The 20,966-nt window shown below is 44.1% G+C and overlaps 1 protein-coding gene across 3 annotated transcripts in view; it reads left to right on the top strand.

The window, feature by feature from the left end:
- The window catches only part of TBL1XR1 (TBL1X/Y related 1), a 199,081-nt gene that overhangs the window by 111,896 nt on the left and 66,219 nt on the right, over window positions 1–20,966 (top strand). For all 3 annotated transcript variants that reach the window (XM_073578811.1, XM_073578810.1, XM_073578813.1), the window contains exons 3-6: window positions 3,689–3,753; window positions 11,949–12,054; window positions 15,327–15,472; window positions 19,559–19,799. In XM_073578811.1, coding sequence (XP_073434912.1) covers window positions 11,997–12,054; window positions 15,327–15,472; window positions 19,559–19,799 — 445 coding nt within the window. In that variant the 5' untranslated portion in view covers window positions 3,689–3,753; window positions 11,949–11,996. The remainder of the gene's footprint in view (window positions 1–3,688; window positions 3,754–11,948; window positions 12,055–15,326; window positions 15,473–19,558; window positions 19,800–20,966) is intronic.

The raw sequence follows: 20,966 nt of genomic DNA on the forward strand, positions 1-20,966 counted from the left end.
CCTTAAACTATGAATTGTAGTTTGCAGGGCAACGCAAAATGGGTCAGTTCTTCTAAAATGCCTCCTACAGGAATTTAATGGATAAAGGTCACATACACCTTAGAATGCTGGCCAAAGCCACCAATATCAACAGGTAGCAAGTCGGGAGAAATGTTGACCGTGAAAGCCCGATTTCAGTCTACCGGAGATTAGCCGCTGCCGGACATGTCAGCCTGTGGCTTCCTCTTAGAACACATAAGTGCTCGGCCGAATGAGTGCTCCTGTGTATGGCCAGGTTTAATCGCTCCTGTGTATGGCCAGGTTTAATGTTAACTTGTGTTCTTTTATTTCCTATCCTGTGAACCTCAGTCACCCCCACTGATAAGCAATAGTATAAATAATTCTCTAGAGCAGACCTGGTAAACTGTGGCCTGCTGGCCACATTCGGCATTCTGGCTGTTCCAGTCCGGCCTGCGGATCATGATAGCCGAAGGGCCGCACCATGCCCGTCGTTCACTGTCACAGCTATGAGTAATCTTGGATGCAGACAGCGGTGAATACATTGGAGGATGGGACTGTCGGCTCCATCTTCCGCCAATCAGTGTGTGAGATCGCAGTTGCTCCGTGTCATCTGTGCACTGCGGGCTTATACTGTATATAGAGGCTATTTGAGGGATTAATTTGAGGGATCATGCTGTACATTAGGGGCTAGGTGGGACTCGTGCTGTACATTGAGTCAGTCTGCAAACTTGAAGCACCGCTCCAGCTTTTTTTTTTCCCACTGCTGTAGTGGTGCTTTAAATGTACTTCACCTATCTGATACTTTCTCACCTTCCGGTGTTTTCATCCATTTCTGACGCTCCTCCTGTCAGTCCTATAGACTTGCATTGTACTCCTGTGATGTAGCTTCTGACTTGCAGCTGGTCAGAAGCCGCGCTCGCAAAATGGTGCTAGGGGGACTGGAGCGGCACCGAAAAACTAATGACTACGCTGGAGGGTGGGTACTGTATATAACTGAGGGCAGGGGACTTGCCCTCTATTTAAAGCGCCACTCCACCGCTGAAAAAAATGCTGGAAGGGGGTGCTTTAATTCTGCTCTATACCCTGTGATACAATTAATATAAAATAATGATTAATATTGAGCAGAATTAATTTCCGCCTATTGGTTCCTCAATTACTGTTTGTGACCCCCTCGGGAAAATTAATTGCTCACCCCCTCTTCTAAAGGGTTGGTTACCCCCCCCCCCCCAAAACTGGATCTGAACTACTTGGTAATATAGGACACTTGTCCCCTATAAGAATCATACCTGTATTGTAATTTCACTTCTCTTTAGTTTTTTAGAAAAAACTGTTTTATTTGATGTGGAAATGAGGGCACCGCGATGCATCCTGGTATAGCGAAGGGCTTGGTGCACCATTCCAGCCCTTCAGTCTGTTTTCTGCATGCCACCATTTAGCTTGATTGACAGCGCTCGGCGTAAACCCTGCCTGTATTGAATCCCTGCCCTATATGGGCACATTTACGCTGCAGGAATACAGTGAAAGTGCACACAGTGTCAGTGCAGCCGCACTCTCATCCCTCTCTCATATTTGTCGAAATCACCCGCTTCTGAGTTTGTCTGCAGCGAGCAGCTCTCCAGATGGAGAAGGATAAGCGCTAACCCTCAATGACTATGTGCTCATGTGCACTGTGCTTTAGTGCACATGGCATTATGATTTACCTCTTCTCCACTAAGACCTTCTGGTATGTCATATGCCAAGTCCTCTACCCTTACAGGTCCAGAGCCCGCTTCTGGTAGACGATGGTGTTTTTTCAGCCATTATCTGCCTCTTACAGCCACGAGTGGAGCAATGGCATTGACTGACAGCAGCTTTTAGCAGATTAACAATGATGGTGACACAGCGCACAGGAGACGTGCTGTTCTAACCACCCATTGGCGCCAATGGCTTGCCATTACATCTTGGGCTCTGCTGAATACCCCCATGCCTGACATGACAGCACTCTTATGGAAGTGAGCCTGTGAATTTTGCAATGCACAACGTTACTGTGGTATTGCTGTGCAGTACAAGCAATGAAACCACCACCAGTTCTTACAAAATACAGAAATTAAAGGTTTTTTTTAAAGATACGTTAAGTGTAAGAATACCTTCACACTTAAAGGTGGTGATGGTCCGTTTTTGATGTAGCTTTTAAATTCTGAAAGGCTTACTGGAAGTGCGGCTACATGGAGAAAATTATATCTACTCCCTGCAGCCACTCACTTCCAGTTATTGAGGCGATGCAGGGGGCAGTTGGTCACTGCTCGCTATATAATGAGCGCAGCTCTAATCGCTCCCCTGCACATAGATTCACAACCTGCTCTGCAGCTTACTTGACCCAATGATTAAGCTCCTTTTCACCTCATAGCTGCTACTCCAGTAATCTTGTCGGGCATGATTTACAGTCAATTTACCTTAAGATTACCACTATATTTGCTGGTAAACGTTTTTGGTAGAGACCAAGTCGCTTTTTATGGTGTAAACCAGTTTAATGTCTGTGTGAAAATAAAATATGGCCACATAAGCTTTAAAAATTGTAGGCGAGTATATTCAAATTATTGATTCAACACTTCTCTACCACTGACCAGGCCCACACGTGTTTCCTCTCCTACTTCTTTAACATAGCCAATAAATGGCTTCAACAGTGAGATGTTGGTCAGTGTTTGGTAGGGAGAAAAAAGTGTGCTCTTGGTTAAGCCGGGGTCACACTGGCGAGTGCAATGTGAGAAACTCTCGCTTCAATACCTGACACTGCCGCCGACACTCGGGACCGGAGCGTGCGGCTGCATGTATTTCTAAGCAGCTGAACACTCCGGTCCTGAGTGCCGGCGGCAGTGCCAGGTATTGGAGAGAGACTCGCGCGAGTCTTTCACATTGCACTCGCAAGTGTTACCCCGGCCTTATTCAGTGATTGGGAAGGACAACGCTTTGAGCACTCTACTCAATCATTAAAGTGAACCTGGGGGAGAAATGGGAGTGCGTCTTATAATGCATATATACCTTACCAGCACCGTTACTGCAGGACGCAGGCTGGGATGTGGGGGTGTCCGGCGGTGCTGTGGGGGGCTCTGCTGACATCTTGTGAAAGGCCAGTGCCCCCCCCCCCCCCCCGCAGTTCCATGGTTTCCTGAGTGGTGGACTTCGAGAAAATGGCTGCCAGAGTCCCCCGCAGCGGCACGCCGCACATCAAAACACCCCTTCATCCCAGCCTGCGGCCTGCAGCATCACCCCACTCCTTCCTCCTCCAGCAGCGACCTTGGGACCCCGCTTCATCGCAGCCACCACCCCTGGTAAGTAATAAGACACATGGCTTAGAAGAAGCACCACCATTTTATTATAAAAATAATTCCTATTTTTCTCCTTATAATCTTATAATCAGTAAAATACGGTATGTGTCTGTACTCCGGGAGCGGGACTGTAGGCAGAGTCTTATCTTCCTGCTCTAGGCCAGAGAAACCAAGGCAAGACCTGCCCACAGACCACCCCAAAGCACAAAGAATCTGTCTCTTTGAGGAACAGGCTTGATGAGGTTTAAACTCTTCTACCAGGAAGTACGCCCATGCAACAAATCGCTGGATTGCCTGCAGCGACCTTTATAATTGCTCTGTATATACTGTAAAATGTGATTTCTTTATAAGCCTTTTTTTTTTTGCCACCTTGTGTTTTCCAGGTAACTCACATTTACGTTCTGCTGCCATTGCTATAGGACGATTGGGAAATTACCTGTTTTCTCTGGTGAGTTGTTAAATATGAAGCTTTTTTTTAATGTTGCATCTTGCCATTTTTAGATCTGTTTTTGCTCAGTCTCTTCCTTATTGATGTGGAGAAAAGACAGCTAATATTATTGTAACTGTTGCTTGTATAGATTATAGCTAGACATGTCAGGCCCTGTCCCCCAATGGGGCACAGTCTAATTTTTTAGAGATGGAAGTGCTTCTTAACCCCTTACTGACATAACTTACTTATGTCATATGCTGGCTCCCTGACTTTGGTGCAGGCTCAGAAACTGAGCCTGCGTCTTTCCTGGCAGAGGAGTATGATATTCAACCACTATTTTGTCTCTAAATGTTGCGCGTAGAGGATTTGTAGCTTACGGGGAACAGCAAGTTGTGCAAAAAGTACTGAAACACGGGTGAGGGCTTATTTTTTCCGTGCAGGGCTGACGTTTTTTTAAAGATACCACTTTTGTGCGAATACATTATTTTGATCACCCATTATTGGATTTTAATGCAATGGCGCGGTGACCAAAAAAACTTAATTCTGGCGTTTTGAATTTTTTTCTCGCTACGCCATTTAGCGATCGGGTTAATGCCGTTTTTTATTGATTGGGCGATTCTGAACGCGGCGATACCAAATGTGTGCCTAATGTAATTTTGAACTTTTTAATTTTTTTTATTTTTGAACTTTTTTTTTCTTTTGGCATGCTTCAGTAACCTCCATGGGAGGCTAGAAGCATGCACTACTCGATCGGCTCTGCTACATATGGGCGATGAGCAAATGGCCCATATGTAGCAGATTTACTGCATTGCTTTGAGCGCCGGCCAACGGGCGGCGCGCAAAGCAATGTGCCTGCAACAACCATAGAGGTCTCTGAGACCTCTGGTTGTCAGGGCAACACGTCACCGACCCCCGATCACGTGATGGGGGTCGGCGATGAGGTCACTTCCGGCCCAGCGGCCGGAAACGCTAGTTAAATGCCCGCTGTCAGCTTTGACAGCGGGATTTAATTAGTTAATAGGCGCGGACGGATGGCGATTCCGCTCGCGCCTGTTGCGGACACATGTCAGCTGTTCATAACAGCTGACATATCATTGCTTTGAGGTGGGCTCACCGCTGGAGCCCACCTCAAAGCAGGGGATCCTTACCGATGACGTAGTATTCCGGGGTTAATCAGCAATCAGTTTGCCTGTGTACCTGGCTGCTGCTATCTGAGCTTAACCCAAAGGCCAAATTTTCTTGTGTTTTCTATCCATTTTTCTTCATGGGCAGAACACTTAACCACTTTCTGAAAATGGGCAAAACTGTACATCCAGTTTGCAAGTGGTTTTGCACAATCAGGCGTACAGTTATGTCTCAGGGATGGCACAGGAGTTGAATCAAAACCTTCCACAGCTGGAGCCAGCTGTAATACAGCCATGTTTAATTGATCACTTTAGCCCCTCTAATTCCGCCATTAATAGTGACAGCGGCATGTGAGAAGTTTGCGATCGCTCCCTTTCTCAGCCCATTGGCACCACTGCATTGCAATCTAGGGGTGTCAATGAGTTGCTTTATCAACTTTGACTTAAATGTGGCCATCATGTGTACCATATTCCTCAGGCTATCAGATTTCACCGGAGGTGGGGTCTGATAGGCTGACTGTCAGTACAGTGCACGCTACCTGTTGGTGCTTAACTGTTAAGGCCCCGTCACACACAGCGATCTCACAAGCGAGATCGCTGATTTTGTGACGCCACAGCGATCTCGCCAGTGAGATCGCTGTGTGTGACGGGGATCGGCGATCGCAACCCCCCCCGCCGGGTATCGCTGATCGTGCAGCATCGTCCTGGGCCATCTTTTCATCGTTGCTCTCCTGCTGGCCAGCGCGCATCGCTGTGTGTGGCAGCGGGAGCCAACGATAATCGAGGCTCCCAGCGCTCAAAGCAGGTGCTGGAAGCTGGTATCTAAGGTAAATATGGGGTTACTAAGCGGCTCGCGTCACTTAGTTACCCGATGTGTACCTTAGAAACCTGCGTGCTGGCAGCTCCCGGCACGAGCACGCAGGTTTCTAAGGTACACATCGGGTAACTAAGTGACAGGCGCCGCTTAGTAAGCCGAAATTTACCTTAGATACTCGCTGGTGCTGATCGCTGGTGAAGCTGCCTGTTTGGCGATGCGATGCACCAGCCATCCTAACAGTCGTATCGTTGTCGAGATCACTGGTGCATCTTTGTGTGACCGGGGCCTTTAGTACAGTGTGTTATCAATGTAATCCAAGGATCACAGGTTCAAACCCCCTTCTGAAACTAGTAAGCCTTATTAAATGTTAAGCTCTTCACCCCCCCCTTCCCCAAACCTGTTTTCACCCTTATGACCAGACCAAATTCTGCAAATCTGACCAGTGCCATTTTGTGGTAATTAACTCTGGAATGCTTCAATGGAGTCCACTGATTGAGATTTTTTTTTTTTTTTTTTTTTTTTTTTGTGACATACCGTATTTTTTGGACTATAAAATTCATCAGACCATAAGACGCACCCCAAATTTTCAGAAGTAAAATAGGGAAAAAAAATTAGTGTCTAATGGGGGTCCGTCTTACAGTCCGAATTCCGCTTACCGGGAATGCTCGTCAGCGCTGGTGAGCGTGATCATAGGGGATGCTCGGTGGTCCGGAGATATCGCTCCCTTCCCAGACTGGTGCAGCAGGTTCGGCGGTGCTAAAGAGGTGGGGGCTCCACCGCCTTTTTCTGAAAGCCCAGAGCTCCCACACATCCATTGCTGTGATGCGGTGACCTCTGGGAAATCCCATCCCAGGCTGGTTCGGTGGTGTGGGAGCTGTGTCGGCAGTTTGGGAAAGCCCATAGGCCCCGTACATCCACTGCTGCGTTGCGGTGGCCTCCAGGAAAATGGCCGCCGGGGGCGGCGCGTGCTCAGATTGAGATCTCGTCCCAAGATTTAGGGATGAGATCTCGTTGCCGAGATCTCAATCTGAGCATGCGCCACTCCCGGCAGCCATTTTCCCGGAGGCCACCGCATCGCAGCAATAGATGGGCAGGGCCTTCGGTGTCTCACAAAATGTCGGCGCTGTCCCTGCACCTGCTGCACCATCCTGGGAAAGGGAGTGGGATCGTCGCCCTGCAACGTTGGACCGACGCGGAATTACCTGACTCCGCCACACTACTTGTAAGTATATTCCAACTATAAGACGCACCCCATTTTCCCCAAAAATTTTTTTAGGTAAAATGTGCGTCTTATAGTTCGAAAAATATGGTATTGTACTTCATGATGGTGGTAAAACTTCTTCAATATGACTTGCGTTTATTTTTGAAAGCAGAAATTTGGTGAAAATTTTGATACAGGAAAGCTTGCAATGTGTTACCATCTTTTCAGTTAGCCATTAAAAGGTATCAACCACTGAGGACTCAATTGTGAAAATTTTGCAATTTTCACTTAATTTTTGTGCCCTAAGGCTGTGTTCACACTTTGCTTTTTTTTTCGCGGTTTTCCCAAATCTGCTTAAAAGAAGCTTCCCATTCATTGTAATGCATTTTGCACTTTGTTCATATTGATGCGTTTTTTACAGCGAAAAACGCTTCGCGGTAAACGCAGCATGCTCATTAATGTTGCGGTAAATTCCGCATTTCTGGCTATTTTCTGTGTCTGGGGACACTCCGGCAAAAATTGTGGCAAAAACGCGCGTTTTCTGGGAGGGAGTCCGGTTTTCATGCAGAAATTTTCTGCATACGTGTGCACATAGCCTTAAAGTTAGAGAGTATGTAATAGCATTTCCTACTTGTGTGCTTTACATCAGTACTGTCACGTACACATATCTCAGCATGTAACGTGGAGTGTCTGTACGGGTTAATTTCTCCCTCAATCCCCAGCTCTCAATTAGGCTATAAAGTGAGCATAAATCACACCCTGACACATTCAGAAAAACCCGACTTCTTAACATGATGCCACCACTCATCAAACACATGTGGTGATGAATCCCTAAAATGGTACTGTCAAACAATCATAAGGTCACACACTCTGAAAGGATATTGAATTCTTTTAGATCAAACAAGTCAAACTTATTAAAGATTTTAATATTTAATGCGTGCAGTGCTTACAATAAATTAAGGTAAAAATAAAACTGCGCAAAAGTTATGAAATAAAAAGAGAGAAATGGCAAATATCTAAAATGTCGGTCTCCAGTTATCTTCAGTTTTCTTGAGGGAAGAAGTAGTGGCTAAGGCCTCTTTCACACATCAGTTTTTTGCCATCAGTCACAATCCGTCAAAGTGTGTTTTTTTTTTTTTGTTTTTTTTTTTTGTTTTTTTTTTTTTATGGATCCGTCGAAGCTGGAGCTGTAGGAATTTAAAGGAACAGGATGAGAGAGCAAGAGAATTTTTTTTTTTTTTTTTTTTATGTGCCAGAATGGAAAATGCAGCTGTACGGGTTAAATTAAAGGACTAAACTTTTTCCGGGCATGCTCGGTTTAAAAAAACTGAATCAGACGCCGGAATCCGTCTTTTGACGGACAGCAACGGATCCTGCGCCCATAGGCTTCCATTCTAGCAGACGGACGGCGCTGGATCCGTTGCTGTCCAACTTTGACGTTCACAAAAAACGTTCCTTTGTACGTCTCCGCCCGACTGACAAACATTTTCCAACTGATCCATTTGACGATGGATGAAACGTGTGGCCATTCGTCGCTAATACAAATCTATGAGGAAAAAAAACAGATCCAGCGCTGTATAAGTTTTTCAAAAAACGACAGATTGTGACTACTGATGGCAAAAAACTGATGTGTGAAAGAGGCCTTATGGTGCACATAGGCATGCGCAGCCCTCACAAGTAAACACCTCTGTCACCCAGCTTTTTATAGTCCTGACCATGGCTCATATTTCCAGGATGACCTGAATTTGCCCCTTTACAAGATGCAGTTTGTGAATGGACGACGGGCTAAGTTGTGGCATTTCAAATATCCGTTGCCCGCCCTCCCTTTCTTTCTGCAGACAATATTTTACAAACTACATTATCTGCCAGCTCTAGCATGCTTCAATGAGAACACCACGCTGATTTCCCATATGTGGGGGAAATCTACTTTTTTAGCACACTGCAGGGTTCTGAAGGTAAGGCACGCCATTTGACTTTTTTAAAGCAAAATTTGCTGAAATCATTAGCAGACGCCATGTCACATTTGGCGAGCCCCTGATGTGCCTAAACAGTAGTGGGAACTCCCCACAAGTGTCCTCATTTTGGAAACTAGACCCCTAAAAGAATGTATCTAGATGTGTGGTGAGCACCTTGAATCCCCAGGTGCTTCACAGAAGTTTTATGACGTTGAACTGTTTAAATAAAAAAAATCAAATTTTTTCCAAAAAAGGACTCTGGAGAAATTGCACCATTTCTCCAGAATACTCTGATACCCCATATGTGGTTGGAAACTACTTTTTGAGGCACAGTTCAAAGCTCAAATGGGAAGAAGGGCCATATTGGAATTCAGATTTTGCTGAAATGGTTTGAGGGCGCCATGTCACATTGGCAGCGCCCCTGAGGTGCCAGAACAATAGAAACCTCCCCCATAGGTGACATCATTTTACAAACTACACCTCTGAATTCTTCTTCTAGGGTTTAGTGATCATGTTGACACCACATGTGCCTCACAGAAATTTATACCATTGGGCGGAGAAGAAAAAATTATCACATTTTAACCTAAAATGATTTAGCCCCAAATTTTTAATTTTTATAAGGGCTAATAGGAGAAATTGCACAACAAACTAAGTGGTCCATTTTTTTTAAACGGAGTATGCCAATACCCTACTTTAAATCAGGAACTACTTTTTAGGTACAGTTTAAAATGTAGAAGGAAAGGAGCTCCATATTATAGTGCAAATTCTAATGTTATGGTTTGCGGGTGCCATGACCCAATGGGAGAGCCCCTGAGGGGACAGAACAGCAGAAGTCTTCCACAGGTGTCACAGAATTTTACATTGGGCAGTGAGAGAAAAATTATTTTTACCACAAAAATTGTTTTGGCCCCAGATTTAGCATTTTTCACAAAGGGAAATGGGTAAAAGTGGCAACAATTAATTGCACAATTTCTGCTGAACGTGGCAATGCCCCATATGTGTCTGTACAGTACTGCTTAGCCATACGAAGAGATGGCTCCTGGAGCGCAGATTTTCCTAAAGGAGAAGACCCCTGGAAGAAGGCACTGCTCCGAAACGCGCGTTGGGGTGGGCAGAGGCACGGTTCTATCAGGTATTACTTTGGGCCATTACTTTCCTCTATGCTTTGCTTGGACATTTTATTTACCTATGTGTGACTTCAGTTTCATTACACTTGTATATGGATATTGCGTCCTTTTCTTCTGTTATATTTGTATACTGTAGTCACCTGTATTATGCACTTTGCACTTTGTCTGGGCATTTTGCTGCAATATACATGTTGCCCCATTGTATCTTTTACCTGATGGTTGTCCGCTAACCTGCCTGTCGGTTAACCACTGCCATCCTTGTAATTTTTAACCCTTTGTTTAATTACAATAAAGTTTTGTACCATTTTATAATTATTTTGAGTTGTGCATTTCTTTTTTTTTTTTTTTTATATTTTCCTAAAGTAGTTTGCAGACTCCATATTCCTAGCCCCTAATTGCTAGAACAGATGAATACCTTCCCACAAGTGACTCCATTCTGGAAATTTATACCCTTGTTGGGAATTTATGTGCGTGTAGTGATTTTGACTGCACAGGTGTTTTCCAGAAACTAATCAGTGGATGTTGCTGAGTGAAAATTGCAAATCATTCATTGTAGTGGTCAGGAGCCATTTTGCATTTCCAGGGCCTTTGTGCTATCAGTAACATGGAAGCCCCCTGCTATATTCCTGTTAACAGATGACAGACCTGTGTAAAGGGGGTTTTACACTAAGCGATATCGCTAGCAATATCGCTAAAACGTCACTGGTTTTGTGACGTTATAGCGATATTGCTAGCGATATCGCTGTGTGTGATACTTACCAACGACCGGCTCCCCCGCTGTCCATCGCTGATCGCGCGAGAATGTCCGGCTCCATTTCTCGTCGGGCGCTTCCTGCTGAGACTTCCTGCTGTGACGACGAGCGACGCTGGACGCGGGCGGGAGGACGCAGGATCGCTGTGTGTGAATGGTAAGTATCGTGCGCTGCGTCGCTGCTGCATCGCTGTGAGATCTTTCTGTATGAAAGCTCACTAGCGATCATTTAGCGATGCACCAGCGATCCTGACCGGGTCGGATCGCTGGTTGGATCGCTGGTGCATCGCTAAATGTAAAAGGGCCTTAAGGACTTGCTTTTATTGGAAACATTTTGCATAATCTTTGGAATCACATTTATCCTGTGCTCTATGCTGAGCACTTATACTGAAATTTACCTTTTTTTTTTTTTTAAATAAAAATTTCAATTTTGATATTGTTAAATTTTTTTAATTCTTTTAAAATTTTGCTTTATATGCCAGTCATTATACAGTTCTGTTGTCTCTCCTACAATGTAGTAAATGTGTGACACCATTGTTCTGACTCCCAGATTGCTACTGAGATGCTGCCAGCGGTCTTGTCCATGCTTTTCTCCTTCCGTGCTACACTTCTTCCATACATTTCAACATTTTCACTGCCCCCAGACGTCTTTGTAGGGTCTGCCAGAATAATGCTCTGATTTTCCATTGACTCCCATTATACTCGTTACTCAAAATAAGCATTCGAGTGTTAGGAATTTTTCAGTTTGAGTAGCGAGCATCCAAACATTTTAGTGCTCGCTTATGTGTATCTACTAAAAAAAAAAAATGTAGAAATGTGATTAAAAAGTTACATGTAACCAAAAATGGTGCCAGAAAAAAAAGTACACCTTGTCTTGGAAAATACAAGTCTTCATACAGCTTTATCTACAGAATAATCAGAAAGTTCGTTATTAGAATATGGCAAAAAAGAGCTTTTTTTTTTTTTTAACGTTAATACGAAAGTAGTAATAAACAAAAGAAAAACGGTAATTGTCTGGTCCAATTCACAGATCAAACGCGCATGTCTCAATACATGGCTCGGTGATGTAACCATCGGCTCAGTAACACCATACGTGTATGCTGCCCGACATAAACGACATGTGAATTCTTTATTGATGTTTTTGTTCTGTGCAATCCTGGAATGTACATTGTATGTGCTTGCAAATTAGAAGTTGCTATGTGTTGAAAGATAATTTTTTCAATTTATTTAATTCCTAGGAAATAATTGCGATTTGCTGTGACCTCATGGTTTAAGTGGGCATAAAGATGAGTATAAGCAGTGATGAGGTCAATTTCCTGGTATACAGATACTTGCAAGAATCAGGTGAGTAACTTTTTGCTAGGAGTACGCACTCTCATAGTGGAAAATCGGCAGCAAGTAACAACAAAGTGGGTGAGCTCTTTTAATAGAAAAAACTTAATCTGACACTTCCTTTTTTTTTTTTTTCCCATGAATGACAATCCTTGATTAGATTGGAATAAATGTTTTTCCCACCCCCTCAAGAATAAACATATCACACACAGGCTGCACATACACGTGTTTGTGTGTGTGTACATACCAGACTAGTTTTTCTAGACTCCAGCTGTTAAAGGACCTTTGGTGATACATGACCGTAATGTCAGCAAAGGTCATTAAGTAATCTTAGGCTGTGTGCACACGCTGCGGATTAGGTGCGGATTCATCCGCGCGGATTTTGTAAAATCCGCAGGTGAAACCGCAGGTCAAAAGACCTGCGGATTGCTCTGCGGTTTTGCCCTGCGGTTTTTCATCTCCTCAATGGAGGAGATGGCAAACCGCAGGAGAATCCGCAGAAAGAATTGACATGTCAATTCTTTCTGTGGATTGAAAACCGCAGATAATCCGCGCGGAAAATTCCGCACCGTCTGCACTGCGGTTTTGGATTCCCATAGGGAATCATGGTACTGTACACCGCAGCAGAAACTGCTGCGGGTCCGCAGCGGCCAAAACCGCTGCGGAACATAGTTTTGAAGGCTGAAGGAAGACCTTATGTCCATCTAGTTCAGCCTATTTTTAGTGCAGCTGTTCTGCATTGTTGATCCTGGGGAAGGCAAAAAACCCACAGAGTAGAAGCTAATTTTCTCCATAGGGAAAAAAATTCCTAACCCTAAGCTGGGTCAACCATCTACCTATAATCTGTTATTTGTAACCTTCTATACTGTTACTCACAAGAAAAGCATCCATTGCTTTCTTAAATTCATTCAGTGAGTTGGCCATCACCACTTCCTCAGGAAGAGAATTCCAGAGCCTCACTGCTCTTACCGTGAAGAACCCTCTTCTCTGCTGGTGCAGAAATTCTTTCCTCCAAACGAAGAGAATTCCCCCTTTTTCTTGTCACAGTCCTTGGTACAAACAGTTCATTAGAGAGATCTCTGTATTGCCCTCTGATATACTTGTACATATATATTAGGTCTCCCCTAAGTCTTCTCTTTTCTAGAGTAAATAGACCTAATTTTGATAACCTTTCTGGGTATTGTAGTGAACCAACTCCATTTATCATTTTAGTAGCCCGCCTTTGAACCCTTTCAAGTTCAGTAATGTCTTTCTTGAGCACCGGAGTCCAAAATTGCACACAGTACTCCAAGTGTGGTCTGACAAGTGATTTGTACAGAGGGAGAATTATGTTTTCATCTCGTGTCCCCAGACCTCTTCTAATGCATCCCATGACCCTATTTGCTTTGGTGGCAGCTGCCTGACAGTGGGCACTCCAATTTAGCTTCTTATTGACTAAGATGCCTAAGTATTTTTCCATGTCTGATTTCCCCAGCAGTTTCCCATTTAGTAAGTAATTGTAGCATCTGTTTCTCCTTTCCATGTGCATAACCTTACACTTATCTGTGTTAAACCTCATTTGCCATTTTTCAGCCCAATTCTCCAATTTACTCAAATCTGTCTGTAGTTGCAAACTGTCCTCCTTTGTGTTAACTTCCTTACATAGTTTTGTATCAATACTGATATTTTACTGTGTAAGCCATCCACTAGATCATTAATAAATATATTAAATAGTAGGGGGCCCCAATACAGAACTCTGTGGTACCCCACTAGTAACCCTGGCCCAATCTGAGTATGCACTATTAATAACCACTCTTTGTTTTCTATCACTAAGCCAGCTACCTACCCATCTACACACATTTTCCCCTAGCCCAAGCTTTCTCACCTTACTTAACAATCTTTTATGTGGGACAGTGTCAAATGCTTTAGAGAAGTCGAGAAAAATGACATCCAATGATTGTCCTTGGTCCATTTGAGAGCTTACATCCTCATAGAAGCTGATCAGGTTAGTTTGACAGAAGCGATCCTTCATAAATCCATGTTGATATGGAGTTAAACATTTATTAACATTGAGATATTCCATAATGGTATCCCTTAGAAACCCTTCAAAAATTTTACCCACAACAGATGTTAAGCTTACTGACCTATAGTTTCCAGGTTCCCTTTTTACACCCCTTTTTGAATATTGGTACCACATTTGCTTGCCGCCAATCAAAAGGAACAGACCCTGTTTCTATAGAGTCTTGAAATATAAGGAATAGAGGCCTGTCTATCACATTACTTAACTCCCTTAATACCCGAGGGTGAATGCCATCAGGGCCTGGTGATTTGTCAATTTTAATCTTACGAAGGCGGTTCTGCACTTCTTCCTGGGTTAGGCAGGTAATACTTAATGGGGAGTTTACATTATCACTCTGCATTTCCCCTGGCAAATCCTTTTCCTGTGTGAACACTGTTGAGAAAAAAGTATTTAAAACATTTGCTTTTCCCACATCGCTCTCTATGATTTCACCCTCATTGTTCTTTAAAGGGCAGACACCATCAATTTTAATCATTTTACTGTTTATATAATTAAAGAATAGTGCCTTGGCAAATCCCCAATTTTCAACCCCCATAACGCCGGACCTGAGTGTAACTTGGGTTTATTTTTGTAGTAGGGCTTATATTTCAAGTATACTTCAAAAATCCTATAAAATTATGCGAGGGCTTATTTTCGGGGGAAACGCTGTAGATGTGGGACCCATGAGGGTCCTTTTCGGATTGGTCATTCCTCTGGTAAGGCTAGTTTCACACTAGCGTTACCGGGCGCAGCCCTCCGCCCCGTCCACGCCCCCTCCGGTCAGCTCCCTCCTCTGATCGCATGACACTGCATGCCATCAGTGTACCCTATATTTAGCATTGGGTACTCTGGTCGTGCACTGGTACACTTTTGACGGCGAATGCGCCCTTTTGGCGCTGTGCCGACGTGCGCCAAACGCACTGTTGCATTTTTGTGTGCTTGGCGCCAGCGCACGACCAGCGTACCCAATTTTAAATATAGGGTAAGCTGATCGCATGCAGCGTCATGCGATCAGAGGAGGAGCTGACCGGAGGGGGTGCGGCCAGGGGCGGAGCTTAGCAGCGGCTGTGCGCTGCGCCCGGTAACTCTAGTGTGAAACTAGCCTAAGATTGTCAGTCATGACAGTATTGTGGGCAGAGCAGTGGGTGTATGCTTCCGCCAAAGTAGGATAAGAAGCTGGCGAAGGACTCTTGTCTGTATTGTGTGTTTTGATCATATTTTTTTCTGTAACTTTTTTTTTTTCTAGGATTTTCCCATTCCGCCTTTACGTTTGGTATAGAAAGCCATATCAGCCAGTCCAATATCAATGGTGCCCTGGTGCCACCTGCTGCTTTAATCTCTATTATTCAGAAAGGATTGCAGTATGTGGAAGCAGAAGTTAGCATTAACGAGGTAAGCTGCTTATTTTTTTTTCCTATACAGATGTATTTTTTTTCCAAATTTTATTAATGCCTATTAACTTGTTTATAACTAGGCCATTTTGCATTTCTTTTTCTCCTTCCCTTCTTCAAAGAGACACTTTACCATATATGAGAGCTTGATATCATTTTTTTTTTTTTTTGTTGAAAAAGTTGTTGTTTTTGAATGACACCATTCATTTTGCAATATACTGGAAAATGTCAGCAATCACTGTGATTGACTGATCAATTCTGACCAGCCAGTCACAGCGATGTCACAATAAAGTCCCCCCCTCAAAAAAATGCCATACGACATTCTGTGATTAGTGCTGGCTGATGATACAGCACCAATCCCAGCAGTCACAATGGATGGGGTGATTGCCACGTCACCTATCCTGATTAACCCCTTTGGCGCTGATTGGCTGAACAATAGTGACCAGTCAGCGCCAAAGGCATTAATCTAAAATGATCACGTCTCTGCACACCATCGTTAACCCAGAGTTGGCATGCAGAGCGGTTGTATACCCTCTCGTGTTACCGAATATCATTGGTGGCCAGTATGATCCTCCTGCGATCTGTCTCCTCATGTGTCTGGCTGCACTGCAGTGCTCTGATCAGTATCGCTGCTGTTCAGAATCTGCACCAAGGGACTTTCCCTTTTTTTTTTTTTTGCTAGAGTAGCTAACGTCGCAGTGTAAAGGCCCCGTCTCACATAGCGAGATCGCTAATGCGTCACCGATTTTTGTGTCACGCAGCAGCGACCTGCCCCCCCCCCCCCCCCCCCGCTGGATATCGTTGATTGTGCAGGAATGTCCCGCGCCATTTTTTCGTCGTCGACGTCCCGCTGGCCAGTGCGCATCGCTGGATCGTTGCTGCAGAGATCTGCCTGTTTGGCAACTTACTAGTGATCATTTAGTGGCACACCAGCGATCCCTACCAGGTCGTATCCTTGTCGGGAACGCTGGTGCGTCACTAAGTGAAATGGGACCCTTAGTGACGTCTGATTATTTTTAGAAAAATAAAAGTAGTACAGTGTTTGATTTATATGTAGGGAGGTAGCGCAGACGTCGGGGTTTGTGACTGGCGATTTTTTTTTTTCATGTAGAGACAATAGTACAGAGTAGCTTTATAGGTAGGAGAGTGGACGTCAGTGATGTCTGATTTTTATTAGAAACAAAAATAATAGCACAGAGTGGGTTAATAGGTAGTAACTGTAATTCTATTTTTTTTTTTTTTTTTTAAATCTACTGCATTTTTTTTATAAGTGGATCTTCTAAATTTTTCCTCTTTACTTTTTTCCTCTATTTTCTCTGCATTTTATAATAAATGGTACCCTTTTCACAAGCCCCACACAATACACATGTAAAAGCAACACTTACACTCCTCCCTAGAGTTTTGAAGAATATAAAAATGGCTCAGTCGTTGAGAAGACTCTTCACCAGAGGAGTCCTACTTTCCTTGCTTCAGACAGGATCAGGCAGTGAGGTAATCCCACTTTCCCCGATTTCTCTTCCTCATTTTCATCTAGTGAGGAGGGACGCCTGCAAGGCGCCCTTTTACCCTGGCAACCCCTACAACCATTGATCCCATGTGGACTCCACTCCCCTGTAAATTATCAGCCTGTTATTCCAGATTTCATGGGCAGCTCAGGAATCCAATTTGATGTTGGACCTCAGTGAATTTACTTTGTCAAATTCTTTTTTAGCAAGGAAATAAGTCTTTGGTGGCCCAGACAAATTTATATGCCCATCAATTTTCATCCAAAATCCCAAGTCGTCATATGCTAGATGGACCCCTGTAAATGCAGCAGAGAAAACATTTTGGGGCAGTGTTCTGCATATGGGCATAGTCCGAAAACCAGAGCTTTGGCAATAATCTACAGTACACAGATATGGTGTATGGCCATGACAAGTACAGGATTTGAAGGGATCCCAAAAATGTTTGCTTTATAGTGATAATAAGCAGTGTCCTCCCCGAGACAATCCAAACTCTGATCGTCTATGTAAAATTCGGCCAGTAGTTGACCACTTCAGCAGAAAATTTGTTGAGGTGAACAACTTCCAAAGGGACATCCATATAGATAAATCCCTAGTTAATTTCAAAGGGAGGCTAAAATTCCGACAATACCTGTCCAGTGAGTGCCAGGTACAGAATTAAACTGTGTGAGACCTCTGGGTACACCCTGAGATTTGGGGTCTACGAGGGAAAGGACACACCGACTGACTGAAACACCATCCCCAACTGATGTCCCCCTGTCCTGGGGATGAGTGGGGAAATTGTGTGGGAATTTCTGCACCCACTTCTGGATAAGGGTTATCACCTCTACATAACTTTTACAACAGATTTCCGTTCTTCAAGACCCTTTCTGTAAGTTACAGGTGCTTGTAGGCAGCTTTTCCGCACACTCTGATTAATGCAGTTTTGTTTTATTCAAGTGCAGATAACATCAGCTCTTAGCAAGCATAAAGTGCAAGTTTATAAGTGCGACACAACTTTCGTCCCGGGTCTTGTTCACAAATGTCACTCTGGAGTGAGGGGAAGAATGAGCATACTGTTAGTGAAAACATTCTAAGGCTGGTTTCACATTAGCGCTTTTGTGCGCAGCGCATCGTGCGCACCCGTGCGCATGCGCACTGCGCACCTATGTTTAACATGACGTGCGCATGGTCTTGCGCACACTTGCGTTTTCGTGCGCATGCGTTTTTTTTGTCTTTCGCGCCAGGCGCAACATGTTGCATTTTTTGGTCCGCCCTGTCTCGTCAAAAAAAACGCTTGCGCACGGAATGCGCAAAAACACATTGAAGTCTATGGGAACGCGTGCGTGCGCATGGTCTTGCGCACGATTGCATTTTTTTGCGCATGCGTTTTTGAGGTAAACATGTCAGAATGTTCTTTAGACAATGGAAAAAATGTCACACCTAAAAACACATGTGCATAAAAAACGCAAACACATGCAAAAACGCATGTAAAAAGCAAGAAACGCTGCGTTTTTTTGTTGACGCGTCAGCGTGCGCATGACGCTAAAAAAAAGCGCGTTTGTTTTGCGTTTTTCTTTGCGTTTTTTATGCGCCCGATGCTCTGCGCAAAAAAACGCTAATGTGAAACTAGCCTAACAGCTATTATGTCATGCGTTGGGAAATGGTTAGATGAGGTTTTTAGGATGTGATTACACGGCTGGGCGTTCTATCCAATCATGAGATTGGGGATCCCAAAGTCCCCTGTGCACATAGTGTGACCATCATTTCCCTTCATTGAGCTGACACCTCAGCTATCTGTCAGTCCTAGAAGTGATTGAAGTGGTTGATTCATATGTGCACTTACAATTCATTCACACAGGAAACTTATGAAACTTATTTTTCTGGACTGGAGGGAGTCCCAGTGGTCAGACCTCCAGCAATCATATGGATAAGTGATCAGTTTGTAGACAAACAAATCCCTTTCAACATCCATTGTGAGACCCACCAAGCAACACTTGCATTGGACTAATTGCTTTACATTTGTAAACATTGGCGTATGGGATCCTACAGGTTTTTTTTTTTTTGTTTTTTTTTACCTTTTCTGTCCCTGATAACCTTCCTAAAATTGATACACAGCAGAGATACATGGAAATAAGATTACATCAAACTCATTGTTTGCTGTTTCAGTGAAGACAAGGAGACATGATACAATACATTTTTTGTAAAGTAGAAACCAAGTTAGGCCGTTTCTATGTGTGGTTCAAAACCTTCCCTAGATCGGTACACCAGGGTTAGGCAGGACTTCCTAAGCTTTGAGCGATCCAGTGACCTGGGCATCTGTGATCGCCTCCTGGAAACTGATTCAGGAAATATCTTGAAATTAGAGTTTCCTGATTTCAGTCTGATCAGATACTGAAGGTGCAGTGACAAGAAGTTGGTGAGCCCTGTTATTGAGGGCCTATTGTTGAGGAGTCATTCTGACCTTACCTAATTTCAGACTCTAAAGACTCTTTTCATATGCAATAAGATTTCAGTAAGCAACTGTTGTTTTTTTTTTTTTGTCTGAATTAAACAGTTGATATGCCCAATAGTTTTACATATTTGTTTCTCGTCTCATTCTCCAGGATGGCACTCTCTTTGATGGGAGGCCAATTGAGTCTCTCTCCCTGATTGATGCGGTTATGCCTGATGTTGTACAGACGAGGCAGCAAGCATATAGGGACAAACTTGCACAACAGCAAGCTGCAGCCGCTGCTGCTGCCGCAGCTGCTGCCGCCGCTGCATCAGCAAATAACCAACAGCCGTCTGCAAAGAACGGAGAAAATGCAGCAAATGGGGAGGAGAATGGAGGACATGCACTGGCAAGTAAGTGAACTCAGAAACTGGCCTGAAAGGTGATCATTTGTATGTCTTACATGGGAAAAAAATATAGAAAATGACAGCAGTGCCCAAGTTGGGTTCCAATTTTTCTTCTCACAGTTGGTCCTCTTAGAGAACTTGAAGCTACGATCATCCGACTGCTTGTGCTATATACAGCGGTTCCACAGAAACGCTGCATGTGCAGAAATCACGGTCTCCTTTGAAGCCCGGCCACAGACAGATTTTCAAAGGTGCTCCATAATAACAGGCATGGGGGTTCTCACCCCTGGCTGTCATGACAATGCATCGGCGACCCAAGATTCTGCCGCCTAAGGCTGTGTGCACACGGTGCGGATTCTGCTGCGTTTCCGCAGCGGTTTTGCCCCTGCGGAAACGCAGCAGTTCCGCTGACCAAGTACAGTACAATGAAACCCTATGGGGTTTCAAAAACGCTGTGCTGACGGTGCGTTTTTTTCCGCGCGATTTTGCTGCGGTTTACAAACCGCAGCATGTCAATTGTTTGTGCGGTTTCCGCAGCGGTTTCACACCTTTAACATAGTAGAGGTGTGAAACTGCTGGGCAAAACCACAGACCAACCCGCAGAAAACCGCAGGTCACTTTACCTGTGGTTTTACCTGCGGTTCCACGCGGAAAAAAACGCAGCGGAATCTGCAACGTGTGTACAAACCCTAAGGGTGAAGAGGATGACGTACACCCATACCAGCTCGTGTTAAATGCCGCTGTTTGCCAGTATCATTTAACAGGTTCATAATCGTGGGTGGAGCTCCACTCCATCAGTGATTGTTAGCAGCAATTCCTGGCTGTAATACATAGCCATCTCCTGCCGAACATGGGGCGAGCGCACCCTGTGACCCTGCTTCCGACACTACTTGATACTTCTTGTCGACAGAAATGCCTGACTTTTTATCTCAGAAATTACCTACACCACGATTTACATGTTACCTTTTGTGACTCTGGTCCACTGACCAGATATTTTTCCTTAAAGCAACATTGATTCCAAGGTACTGTTGTGAAAAGGGTTTACATCCAAAATTCATATATAATTTAAAATTAGCACTGTGACACTATAGAGGAGGCAAGGTCCTTGCTATCATGAGCTTACAAGCTACAGGGTAATGGGGAAGGCTACAAATAGATCTTGTGTTGGAACAG

Source organism: Dendrobates tinctorius, unplaced genomic scaffold (genome assembly GCF_039654945.1).
Source record: "Dendrobates tinctorius isolate UK_male_01 unplaced genomic scaffold, ASM3965494v1 ptg000060l, whole genome shotgun sequence".
Taxonomy (NCBI): domain Eukaryota; kingdom Metazoa; phylum Chordata; class Amphibia; order Anura; family Dendrobatidae; genus Dendrobates; species Dendrobates tinctorius.